At 43.7% G+C, this 13,347-nt stretch overlaps 1 protein-coding gene across 9 annotated transcripts in view; it reads left to right on the forward strand.

The window, feature by feature from the left end:
- The window catches only part of Nr2c2 (nuclear receptor subfamily 2 group C member 2), an 82,495-nt gene extending 69,760 nt beyond the window's left edge, over positions 1-12,735 (forward strand). For 8 of the 9 annotated variants that reach the window (XM_028854982.2, XM_028855003.2, XM_028854994.2 and 5 more), the window contains 4 exons: positions 2,395-2,534; positions 2,874-3,011; positions 3,771-3,876; positions 7,255-12,735. In XM_028854982.2, the coding sequence (XP_028710815.1) occupies positions 2,395-2,534; positions 2,874-3,011; positions 3,771-3,876; positions 7,255-7,429 (559 nt within the window). In that variant the 3' untranslated portion in view covers positions 7,430-12,735. The remainder of the gene's footprint in view (positions 1-2,394; positions 2,535-2,873; positions 3,012-3,770; positions 3,877-7,254) is intronic. The other variant, XR_005091135.1, reaches the window with a different exon arrangement.
- Positions 12,736-13,347: the final 612 nt, after the last annotated feature.

A 13,347-nucleotide genomic window follows, 5' to 3' on the forward strand; every position in this document is an offset into this window, starting at 1 on the left:
TTGTGTTAACACATCCCCTTGCCTCAGTGTTGGCCAGCCTGTGAGGACTACTGGCCTGTGTCTTCTTTTCAGGAAGCCCCCCTCTTGCTTGCTTGTTCATGTGTTTGGTGATCCTGTTTCCCTGTCCATTCCAATGCCAGCTCTGCTACTGTGCTAAGTAACTAATGTCCAGTTGGACCAGTCTATCATTGTGGCTTATAGTCTTGCTGGAACATAAATAGCCACATGAAACTGGAAATGTAGTGAATGGATGCATGCTGCAGGGTAACCAGCACAGTTTATATGTGGGAAACATTAGGTTGTTCACTGGTTCACAGCAATAGCCATGGGTAAGCAGATCTGGATTGAGAATCATAAGAATTATATTTGACAGCTGTAAGGCTGTAGGAAAGTCACTTCATTTCTCTGAGCCTTCAGTTTTCCTCTCCATAGAATCCTTTCCAGAAGTGAAAGCTGATAAAGCTCTTAACCCAGAGCTAAATATGCAAGGGGATCTTCAGATAGCAGTGTGCTACTGGGTTGGGTACGGTGGCATATGCTCCCCTCCCCCCCAGCCCCCATGTAGTGGTGACAGTAGTTCACCATACTTCATTATTAAAGGAGAGAGGGACAGTTTGGTTTGTCATTCTCAGGGCAACTGGACAAGTAGTTACTATTAAACATTTGCAAATTCATGTGAACTCTGTGACATTGGCGTGCCCTTGATGCCATCTGGGAGATAGTTGACATCTCAGGATTGTCAGTACTGTTATGTGAAGATGTCCTGATGTGTGGCTAAACAGTGATGCTCCCACTTCCCTGAGTGGGTTTTGTTTGTTTTTGTTTCCATTGGAGCAGTTTGAAACCTCCTCCAGAGTTCCATTGCCCAGACTAGCAGATTTTAAAGGGATTTTTATTACAAATCACATACTATTTATTCCTAAGTTAGTGGTCAGAATAGTGATCCTAACAGAATAAAGGCTGCACTTGAGACATGGGAATGGCTCCGTGTAGCTGGGCTGAGGCACATAGAGGATACATCTCTGTCTAGACAGGCCAGTTTCTCCAGCTTTCTGGCAGCTTGGGAAATAAAAAGTTTTGCAGTGTGCCACCTGCAGTCACTCTCCTGAGCATTGACTAAACAAAGCTGCTTCAGTTCCAGCACTAGCTCTTCTGCCTGCCAACCTCGTTAGGGAGTTTCTGCTCTTCAGAATCTGTAGTCAGTGTTTGTCATTTGATCTGTCCAGCTTCTCATCTTTGCTGGAGGACCTGAGTCACACACACCCATATACTCAGAGACAAGCTAGGACTGTTAGGATTTAGAATGTTATGGGAAACCAACTTCAGTGGGGAAGCTGGGAATATGGCTTAGTGGTAGAATGTTTGCTTTATGCATCCCCAACCCCACAAAAATGAACTTTAGAGGGGTTGTGTGTATGTGTGTGCATGCGCGCATGCCTATGTGGGAGAGAAACAACCTCGGGTATTTTTTCTCAGGTACTATATACTTTTTTTTTTTTGAGACAGGGTCTCTCACTAGCCTGGAACTCCCCATGTAGGCTTAGCTGTCTAGCCAAAGAGCCCTATGGATTTCCATCTGTCGCAGCCTCCCCAGTGATAGGATTTTAAGTGTGTATCACTACTACTTCTATGCCTGGCTTAATAAATTTTAAGGAAACCTTCATATGACTATTCCTTTTTAAAGTTTTTAGCCAGGTATAGTGGTTCATGCCTTTAGTCTCAGCACTTAGGAGGCAGAGGCAGGAGGATTTAGCTATGTAGACCACAGCTAGCTTGGTCTACATAGTAAGACTTATCTCATGTAACATAGGTTAGCCTCAAATTCTCTGTGTAGCTGAGGATAACCTTGTACTTCTGGTCTTACTGCCACTTCCTGAGTGCTGGGATGACAAATGTACCACCCAGTTTTACTCAGGGCTTGTGTATGTACTAGACAAGCATTCTACCCTGAGTATCTTTTGAACCTCTGGCCTGAATGCAAATGTACACATGCACATATAACCATACAGTCATGTACATAGACATATGTATGCTACAGCTTGTATGTGGAGATCAGAGCAAAATTTGGGGGAATTGGTTCTCTCAACCATGTGGATTTTGGGGATAGAACTCAGGTCACTAGGCTTAATGGCAAGCATCTTTATCTGATGGGCCACTTTGCTAACCCTGAAAAAGTCTTAAGAGAATAATTTATCATCTAAGGGACTTTAGTTAAAACCTTCATAGACTTATTCAAGGACTTGGTCATTTTCCTGGGAATTACCCTGAATATATAATAGACCATTGTCATACCCTTGCTACCTGGTGGATGGTGCTGAGTCTTTGAGCCTGTACAGCTCACATACTTAGAGTCAGCCACATGTACCACACTCAGCCTTATCCTTATGTTCCCAGACAGGACTGCAATACCAGCCTGGTACGGGCCTGCTGGAATGAGCTCTTCACTCTTGGCCTGGCCCAGTGCGCCCAGGTCATGAGTCTCTCCACCATCCTGGCAGCCATTGTCAACCACCTACAGAACAGCATCCAGGAAGGTAGGTCCTAGAGATATGGGAGTAGAGTGTATTGATCCAATTTGTGCCTTGATAACAAAGTCCAGTCTGTGTCAGAGTTGACCTAGCTGATCTTGGTGAATGGACAACTCTCTAGTCAGAGCTTCAGTGGCAGTCTAATATTTGATAGTCAAGTGGAATGGCAGCTGTGGCAGTAGAAAATTCATTATGGCCCTGCAGAGGCTAGCCCCTACGAACTGAGGTATGAGTTGTCATAAAGGAATTACCCCCTCAGTAGCTGCGTTACTGAGGCAGTGTGGACAAGGCAGCTAACTTAAGTACCTTTTTTAAAATAAGTTTTTATTTCATGTGTGTTTCTAGATAAGCTTTCTGGTGACCGGATAAAGCAAGTCATGGAGCACATCTGGAAGCTGCAGGAGTTCTGTAACAGCATGGCGAAACTGGATATAGACGGCTATGAGTACGCATACCTTAAAGCTATAGTTCTCTTTAGCCCCGGTAAGATATGCGGAGGGGACTTGTGACACTTTGCCCTGTGTCTACTGATGTTTCTGCACACAGCCATGTTGTCATCAGTTGTGTAGGAGAACCTTTCCATATTTTACATAACCCAGTGTGTTCATGAGTGCTTTGCTATCTAGCTAACATCAATACAACATTTATTACATCCTTGCCTCTATAGCCCTGAAGAAATGTGCCTGGGGATTCATGTTCTGAATAGATTCAATCTGTACCCTAACCAAGCCATTGGCCAAATAAGACCACAGTCCATCCAGTGGCCCTTTTTATTTGGGCTCTGTCAGTTTCCAGGTTCTCTGAGCATATATAATCCAGGCAGATTGAAACTCAGCTTTACTGTCTCTGTGGATAGCAATAGCTACTAAAAGGCCTGACTCTAGCAGCCGAAGAGGCAGAATTATTCCTGGTGGAAAGGAGAAGATGCTGGACTGGCCTCACAGTCTTCATCTCTATAGCTTTTCTCAAAGCCTCTGGAGGTCAGTTGGGCTGATCCTTGACCTCAACAGCAAGGGCTGATAGGTTCCACCTAGGAGTCACACCCCCTTCTGGGTATCTTATCCTTTGAAAAATACAGAGGCAAAGCCAGTGTTCTGACAACTTCCAATTCACTGAGCCAGCCTTCAGAGCTCAACTGCCTATATTTGATAAGTTTGTCAAGTTAAGAATAAAAAGAGATTAAGATGTCTATGACACTTCCTAAATACAAAGAGAAACTTGGGGTAACTTTTCTGTTTTTAGATCATCCAGGTTTGACAGGCACAAACCAGATTGAGAAATTTCAGGAGAAGGCACAAATGGAGCTACAGGACTATGTACAGAAAACCTACTCAGAAGACACATACAGGTGAAGCACAGGGCCCTGCCCAACACAGAAGGGGGAAGGCAGGGGTGGGGTGGGGTGTGTGACTGGGTCAGATTCTAGCAACCTGGCAGAGCCTCCATTTGATCACTGACATCTCCAGGTATAGAGGTAAGAATGCAATTATAAGGGAACGCTAGGCAGGAAGTTTGAGACTACTGGTGATAACCAGAAAGGAAGTGCTTTTCTGGAACTAACTCCTTGAGGCTCAGTTCTCACACTTTACAGAGGTACTCAGCACCCATGGGGAGAGGCAGCACTAGAGTTCTTGACAAAAATGAAACCTGGCCCCTATAAAGAGGGGTGAGTTACATAAGGCAATTTGCCCTTAGATAAAACTGATGGGGGAAAAGTCCTTTTATATGGGTGAGAATTACTAACTCTCCCTTTCCTCCCAAAGTAAACCAAAGCAACAATCCAGAAAGATATTCAGCCTGCTTTTCCCAGACTTGTATCCTCCGTGTAGAATTCCACTGTCGGCTCCCTGAGCCACCAGGACTTCCTCTTCTTGCCCTTTGCTTCTCAAAGGAAATGCTGTTGGTCCAGTGGCTCTGGTGGATTTTTCTGTGTAAAGTCAAAACACTTTTGTAGACATCTCCTTAGCCCACATGCAAGTTCCCCAAACCAACTTCTACTGGGACCACTGAAGACTAGAGTACATAGAGAATAAGATTGTCTGTGTATGCACCCATACCCACAATTCCAGTCTGGTCCTGTGTGCAAAGAGGTTGTTCGTTTAGGAGGCAACAGTGCTCCCATAATTCTTCTGAGACTTCAGGAAGAGCTCCTCACTCTAAAACTAAAATTCTGCAACATTAGAAAGCAGGTGTGCCATTCCTGGCCCAGTCAGAGACCAGGGAAAGAGGACAGAGACGAAGAGACCATGGGATTCGGGGCCAAAAATGAGGAAAGCTTTCCTACAGAAATCAGAAACCCACTTAGGCATTTCCTCAGGGGAGGACTTTAGTGTATATATAGCATATTCTGTTGTAATTCTTTTTGCATACTTTCTAGGAGTGTGTGTGTGTGTGTGTGTGTGTGTGTGTGTGTGTGTGTGTGTGTTTGTAATACATAAATGTGTGGGCACATGTAACTAGGTGCCTCATTGGAGGTCAGAGGACAACCCTTTGAAGTTTTCTCCCTTCATCCTGGGCTTGAACACATGGTCAGGCTCTTTGGCATACTCTTACCTACTGAGCCATCTCACAGTCCCTGTAACTCACTTTTCAGGCTTTCCCAATTTTTGGCCTTTTTTCATATTGTTTCTCCTGAAGTACCCTGGCTTGCTGCCACATTCAGCTTCTGATGCCCAGCTCCAGGAAGTCCAGCCTGATTTCACTTGCTGACTTCCTGGGACCACTTGATCTGTTTATAGCTCCTTAGATCTTGTGTGGTGTCTTTATACCTTTGCCCTCAGGATTGAAGCATAGAGACTGAAGGTGGCTGAATGAATAGGTAGGTAGTACCTCAGCAATGTGCTTATAGAAAGTATATATCTTAAGAAAAAAACTTATGACAGGGTCTCACTGTGCAGCCTTAGCTGACCTGGAACTCACTATGTAGACCAGGCTGGCCTCACACTCACAGAGATCCACCTGCCTCTGCCTCCCAAGTACTGAGATTAAAGGCATGCATGGGACCTACTTCCTTTTTGTGTATCTATGTTGGTGCACACATTCTGTGGGGCATGTGTTAGAAGTAAAAGGACAACTTACAGGTCTGGAAATCAAATTCAGGTCAAAATCAAGGTTGGCAACTTGCACCTTTACCCACTGAGCCATCTTGCCAGCTCTCTACCCCCTTTTTAAAAACAAGGGGCTAGTGCAGTGGTTTTCAACCTTCCTAATGCTGTGACCTTTTAATACAGTTCCTCATGTTGTGGTGACCCCCAGCCATAGAGGCAGAGAGGCAGGCGGAACTCTGGGAGTTCAAGGCCAGCCTGGTCTACAGAGCTAGTTCCAGAACAGCCAAGGCTACACCAAGAAACCCTGTCTTGAAAAACAAAATAAAACAAAATTTGTTGCTATTTCATAACTGTAGCTTTGCTGTTATGAATTGTAATTATCTGTGTTTTTTTATGGTCTTAGGCAACCCCGGTTGAAGGGTTGTTCAACCCCCACCCCCAAGGAGTCTTGACCCATAGGTTGAGAACCACTGGGCTGGAAAGATGGCTCAACAGAGCACTTACTGTTCTTCCCAGAACCCACATGGTGGCTTATACCTGTCTGTAACTCAGTATCCAAGGATCAACATCCTCTTCTGACCTTTGCAGGCACCTGGCATTCATGTGATACACAAACATATATGCACATGTTTGCATATATGTATGCAATGTTATGCACAAAGTAAAACATTCATGCACATAAATCTAAAAAATTTTTTTAATAAACAACTTAGGCACTGTAGTAAACTTGGAACATTCTAGAAAGCAAGAGGGAAAGAATTACTTCATCAACCAAGGATACCTACTATTAATATGTACATACCTACTTTCAAAACGTGTTTAATTTATATATAATTGGGATCATAAATTCCAGAAGGGTTTTAACCTTTTTTCACTTGGCTACTGACATACTTTGCCTACCTTCCCATGGCTAACATGCCATGAGGAGTCAACCATAAGCATGTGGTAAGCATCCTTCCAAATGCTTCCTTTATACACACATGTGCATGCAACATACAGCTGTGCTCCTTCTAAATATGCACTGAGCAATATGGATCTCTTTGCTTACCAGTAACTGTAGATTGTTAGGTCTCACTGTATAGCACAAGCTGGCCTTCCTCCAACTTTGACTTCTCTTGCCTTAGCTTCCTGAGTGCTGTGGTTGCGGATAGACATCACCACCTTTAATGAGTTTGTAGCAGTTCATTATAGGAATATCCCATATGTTAACCTATTGTCTATTGATGAATCTCCAACTTGTGTACAGGTGGGAAGAGTAGCTTTAAACAGCACAAGAACTTCATACTTACTGTTAAACTCTTTTTACCCTTATGTTATGTGTGGGCATGCATGTGTGCACTTGTGGAGGGCCGGGGACAACTTGTAGGAGTTGGTTTTCCTTCCACCATATGGAAATTCAGGAAACTCAGGTTGTCAGGCACTGCAGCCAGTGCCTTTATCCACTGAGACATCTCACCAATCCTGTACATACATTTTTGTACTTTTTCTTCTTCATGTTAGACTTGGTTTTTTGTTTGTTTGTTTGTTTGTTTTTAATCTCAACAACAAAAGAGGCAGGTCAATGTAGGTCTGTTTGGTTTAGTTCTGTATGGTTCCAAAAGTACCTCCAAGAGCTGTCCTGGGCTGGAACACAGGCAGCCAGACACCCCATTTCTCTAATGCCTACTCTTCTCTTCCAGATTGGCCAGGATCCTTGTCCGCCTGCCAGCACTCAGGCTCATGAGCTCCAACATAACAGAGGAACTTTTTTTTACTGGTCTCATTGGCAATGTTTCAATAGACAGCATAATTCCCTACATCCTCAAGATGGAGACAGCAGAATATAATGGCCAGATCACCGGAGCCAGTCTATAGTGCACAGCTGGCAGCTGCCAACAGTGGGATGCCTCCTAGGACTGTGCAGGTGCAAGGGAAGGGAAATAGCAGTGTCTTGGTGTGTGCAGGTGTCTCCGGTGTGTTAGCCACTTCCTCCTGTTCATCCCAGACAATAACAACTAAAGACAGTAGAACACTTCCCTGCCCTAGGAAATGTTTTAATGCCTTTTGGTGAAGCAGATTTTGGAACAATCTTTTAATTCAATTTGTATTTAGAATTTCTCAAAGGGCAAAAAACAATGCTGAAGTTTTATAATATCAGAGACTAGTATTAAAAGAACCTAAGAACAGTATGTAAATACATTTAAAAAGAAAAAAAAAAAAAGGAGTCCTTGGAATTAATAGCTACTAATTACCAAGGTAATGTTAGCACTTTCTAAGCACTTCTTATCAGCTCTGCAATGTTAACATCTTGCCCATGGACAGGGCAAATGGAAAGCTGTGTGTCCCTTTTGTCAAAATGCTAATGATTTCTGTGAAAACTCACTAGGGTACAGGAGACAATCGTTCATATTTAGAAGAGAGCATCACTTCTGTCTTTGTGCAGTGGTGGTGCTAAACTAAATTCCTGTGAGGGAAATGTGGATTACTGGCATTGTATATAGGTGACACAACTGGCATTGACCCACTGAGAGCTGCTGTGCCAGCCAGAGATGTGTGTCTGCAGACTCTTCCGGAACCTGGGCTAAACTAATTTTCAGAATTAGATTGCAGCTTGTCAGAGTTCATGTGATGAGAGTAATCCTCCAGTGACTGAAAAGTGTGCCCAGTTCCCTCTACCTTTGACCAGAAAGTACAAGGTGGATGATCTGCACACTTTGACAACAAACACTTCATGAGTATGACCTGTAGTTGTTCATGCTGTCTGGGGGCAGTGAGGCTTTCCATTGCTGGCGTGCCTGGAGAGGAGCCAGGATCTGTAATCATTCAGAACCTGCAGCTGACTGGTAGCTATATATCCTTGCTGCCTGGTGAGTGAGTGAGCCTTAGATAACTGCACAAAAGGCATCAAGATAAATTCTTTCTGATCTTAAAAGTATTAGTGGTTTTCGGTGTACTGGGGCCCCATACTATTCAGTTCTCCCAGGTGTGTACTAGTCCAGCAAAGCTCTCCAGGACGTTTGAAATAATAGAAGCAAACCACCCTCTCTTTCAAAAGAGGATCCAAGAGCAATCCTCAGACAGGGCACATAGTGCAGGCCTGTAACCTTAGCACTTGGGAGGCTGAGGTGAGAGGATTGTAGATTCAGGGCCAACCTGAGCAACTTAATGAGTAAACTCCTTTTGAGTTTTAAAGGGGTCTGGGTGGGGTGGGGGTGGGGTGGTGACTTAGTGGTAGAGCACTTGCCTAGCATGCACTAGGTCCTGGGTTCCATCCCCAGTACCCAAATCAAAAAGAAAAAGCAAAAATAGTTATAATGACCATAGTTTCCAACACGAGTGCAGAATTCAGTTCCAAGGAAGTTAGACCTGACCAAAAGCTCTGCATTCCCGTGGTTATAAGTCTGCAGCAGCTGGAAAAAAAGTGGAATGTTGGGACGGGTGCTTGGTATCTACTTTTTGATTAGCAGAAATTAAGAAAATTACCTCCTATAAGGTTAAGTTCGTGCCTGTTAGTGGACAGGTACATCTATGGGGCTCAAGGCTAGACAGGCTGTTTTCCATCTTCTGAGGAGTTAATGACACTTTATTCAGTTAGTGGGACTTAAGTGCAGATAGTATCTCTAGCTTCTAAATTCTCAGCTAGATTTTGAAGCCAGTGTTGGAAATAGTAAGGATGGCCAGTATAAAATGATGGAAAGGACTTAATTTTGCCAGCCCAAAGTTTTCTTTTTATGTGTATATTCAAAATTCAGACAAAATGACTGGACATGAGTACAGTATAGTAGGTCTATTGCATCTCTTTAGAGGGTTCCTACAGTACATCTGTACATCTTAGAGTTGCTGGCTTTGCTTCTCTTAGGATTTTACAGTGTGAACATGCCAGTCATTTCTAGGCCACTCAGACAGGGCCTGGGCATCTCCCATCAGGCTATTTAGACCATCATTGGATAAGAAGTGCCAACCTAGATGGCACTGGAGGGGGCAAGAAAAGATTTTGCTTGGAAAAAAGTTGGTAATTCAAACCTGCCTGGTCCTTTGTAAATCCTGTCATTGGTAATGGCCAATTTACAGGGCCACTTTGGGCGAGACTCCTTTACTGGTTGTCCAGATCTTTGTGGCCTTACCCTTAACACTTGTATCCACACAATGTTCTCATCAACTGAAATCATTTCAAACTTTGAGTGCTTCTCCATTCCATCTTGTCAGTTAGATCTAGGAAGGTCAGCCCAGTCATTTCTTAAGAGAGAGCCCAATCCACAGTCAGTATCTGGGCTCCAGTTTTCAAGGTTACCCACCTGATCAAGTCTGTTGATAACTCCAAGTCTGATGAAACAGGACAGGCCCGTCTAGATACTCCTCTCTCAGGTAGGTGGATAGACACACACTGACGTGGCTACTCTCAAGTAATATTAAGATAGTTTCAGGTTGAAATGTGGTATAAAACAGGCCAGTAGATGTAGACAAAAACCAAATTCCCTAAGCAAGTCACCCAAGTTACTCCTCAAAGTGTTCAATACAGTGTGTCACCATCCTTCCAGTTTGCAGTGTGTGTTGAAGGGGCTCATTTATCAGCTAGTCTCTTCCTGAGGCAGCAGTGGGGGTTGTGCTGTCTGGGTTTCTGTATTGAAGTTCAAATGGAGTCACTTATGCCCTTGGGATGACTCTGTAGTTTGTCAGTGTCAGTATTAGATGTGGACAGTATTCTGAGGTAGTCACTACATCAACCAGGGTGGCCAGTGTGACCCCAAGTAGAGCAGCAGCATCTATACTACACACACTTGTTTCTTGAAGGGTAGTCCTGCTCATGCACTTACCCTCATCAGCATCCCTGATAGAGGGATCTATCTTCTGGGACCTAGTGTCAGGTGGGGTCTAGAAGCCTGTTGCTGCTTTCCAGTGGCTGGGTGTGCAGTGGGGCTGTTGGTACTGCCGAAAAGCACCATCTGACTGCTGCTTTTCTCCAGGGGGTGGATCCTGGGAACATCCCATACTGGCAGAACAGGTGCCCCACCTCTTTATTTGCCTAATTTCCAGTCTCTAGATTATGTGGCTCTTTGCAAAAGTCTTAACTCTGATGTCAATTTCTAAAGCCAACTCCAAAATGAGATGGGGTTGGCCTAGGTGTTTTGTTCAAGGTTCTGGACTTCCTCATTGAGTGCCTCCCATCAGTGTGCACTTCCTGTGCACAACCTGTCCCTTTAGCCACACTGTGCATGTCCAGAGTTACAGGCCTAGATGACTGAATGAATGTACATGTGTTCATATTATCTTTGTACAGTGTATATAATGTGTGTATATAGATGTACATTATGTATACAGACATGTAGCCACGTATCCAAACTTCTATGTTGTCAAGAGTTGATGCTAGCGTTGCTAATGTGAATGGATGTGGATATTGCAAGGTTCCCTTGACAGGGATGTACTGGTGAATTTACCAACTTCATTTTCCTGGGACAAGGAGCTGCTGGAAAGGGCCAGGTATCACTCACTCCTGCACAAGGAAGCCTCAAGCCAGAAAGGTCCTGACAGGAGGGCAGTTCTCTACGTTTAGAAGGGCCCAGAAGCTAGTGGAAGAGATGTTAGCCTAATATCCAAAACTAAGTGGTAACTATAAACCTGCTTTTCACAAATCAGTTTAGCCTAACTGAAAGGAACTTGGTAGCCGAGAGAGGCACTTGGTATCCAAGGGGCTGCAGCAGTCTCCCTTGTTTACCCTGTGCTCTGTCAGCAAGACTTGGGTACTGTCTGGTGGTAAAGATAACCAGCCTACCAAACATTCTTTAAAAACAATGGCTAAGTTGTAGCATATAAACCACAAATAGTAAATTGACCTTTTAACTAAGAAGCAAGTCAGGGGTTATCCTGACTTAACTACATTCTATAAAAGTTTTAGTTAATAGTAAGAAAGCTAAGGCTGGCGTATTCTCCTCATCTACCACATCTATTCTGATGAAATTTGTCTCCTATGATTGGGATTTTAGGCTGAGATGGGACTTGGGAGCCAGGGCCCAGCCTGGCAGAGCTGCTAGTGGCCATAGTGTGCAAGCGCCTGGCTTGGAGGAAGCCAAATGCAAAGATCTTGCCTGACCCACGGGTTGTTGTTGCTCTTTGTGTTTGAAGAAGTAATTGTTAAGACTGTAGTCCTCAGTGCCTTTGGTGAGACATGGGTCATTTGGCTTCAGCTTCCCACTTGTATCCCTGGCCTCACCCCTTGTGGTTGTTCAATCTTGCCTGTGTCATTGCCTGTTGTGACAATCACACTATTCAAAGTGGCTTTCCAAGTAAAACACAGGGAAGCTTGGCGGTCTCTAAATGAATCCTTCCATTTTCTTTGGGGGCTATTGTCTTGGCAGCAACCTAAGAGAGTTTAAAAGTGGCTTAGGAAGGAGAACATCAGACATTTCTAATGCTCAGCAATATGCACTTTCAGTTAATTTTCAATAATTTTGGTATTTATACATGGAATGTAGGGAAAATTCTCAACATTATATCACTGATAAGTTTTAGTGTTTGGGTAACATTTGGTATAGACTGCACATTAAAAACGGCCTTTCTTCGGGAAAGTACCATCATCAGTTGTCATCCCAACAGCCTGCTCATTCACGGATGCCAATGCACACACAACTCAAGTGCTGGAATATTTTTCTAGTCTGTTTTCCCAATTAACTTGTAAATCAGTGTTCAACTAGTTTTATAACTGAAAAGCTGCACATTTTTCATAGTACCAACTAGTTTGTACCTGTAGTTTGGATTTCTCTGTTAAGATACAGCGCGTTATTTGCCTCCCCCTCCTCCCCTTTTTAAAGGAAAGTCCAGTGTGGAATTTTCTTGGGACCGGTTGTATAACTTTTGCCCTTCACACTATAGAAAACACCATGGATGCCATTACCTTTTGATTCCAGGTTTAAAACCTGCGGAGAGCTGCCATTTTGTACAGCTTTTCTCCCTGTGTAAATGAGCTATGTGATGGCATTTAAAACCCGCATGTTCTTTTTAAATTGAATTTTCTATCTAATCAATGTCTTCAGTCCTGAAGGAGAATCTGCATCGTTGTGTCTGTGTAGAGAGTTGCTGTGCATGGTTATGAGCGCCTTTTACTAAATGCTGTTCAATGTGGCTTTGTTGTTGTGGCTTAATACTACCTACATGAGGTTTATACTATTAAAGTAAATTAAAGACTAGCATGTGTACTGTTCATCATTTTTTCCTCAAAACAGTAATGTGTGGCCTGAGCCCATTCTCTGCCTTCCATCAACACCTTAACCTTGGCCAAGGTGACCTCCATCAGTTGGAATGAACTTTGGTGGAAAAACTTGGACTAAACTCTCCATGGCCATCCAGCATGGAGGTAAGGACCCTACATAGCCATTTCCAGACCATGGTGGGCCTTACAAATAGGTGTGCAGTCAGGCGTCAGACCCATATACTAGGTATTTGCTGTGGAGTAAAAACTGTGTCCTCAGATTCAGTAGAATGAACTGCTCTTAGGTCTTCTGGCCTTTACAATTGAGGGTTCAGAGGCCCGAATCAGATCCTGCCAGAGCTCACAACTGCCAGTGACATCTCAGTATGGAAACTATCACTTCAGAGGACCATCATGTCAACTCAAGTCCTTGTGTGGTCAGTTAAGTTTCATGTGTGTAAAAACCTGTCATTCCTATGTAGGGAAAAAAACAGATTTAAAGAGATGATTTTTTTCCCAGTGCCATTGGTTTCATCACAGAAGTCCAGGCCATCAGTAACTGTGGTTTTGTAGAAGTTAGCAGCTGCCCATATGTTCCTGTAGCCTTGCC

Source organism: Peromyscus leucopus, chromosome 3 (assembly GCF_004664715.2).
Source record: "Peromyscus leucopus breed LL Stock chromosome 3, UCI_PerLeu_2.1, whole genome shotgun sequence".
NCBI lineage: Eukaryota > Metazoa > Chordata > Mammalia > Rodentia > Cricetidae > Peromyscus > Peromyscus leucopus.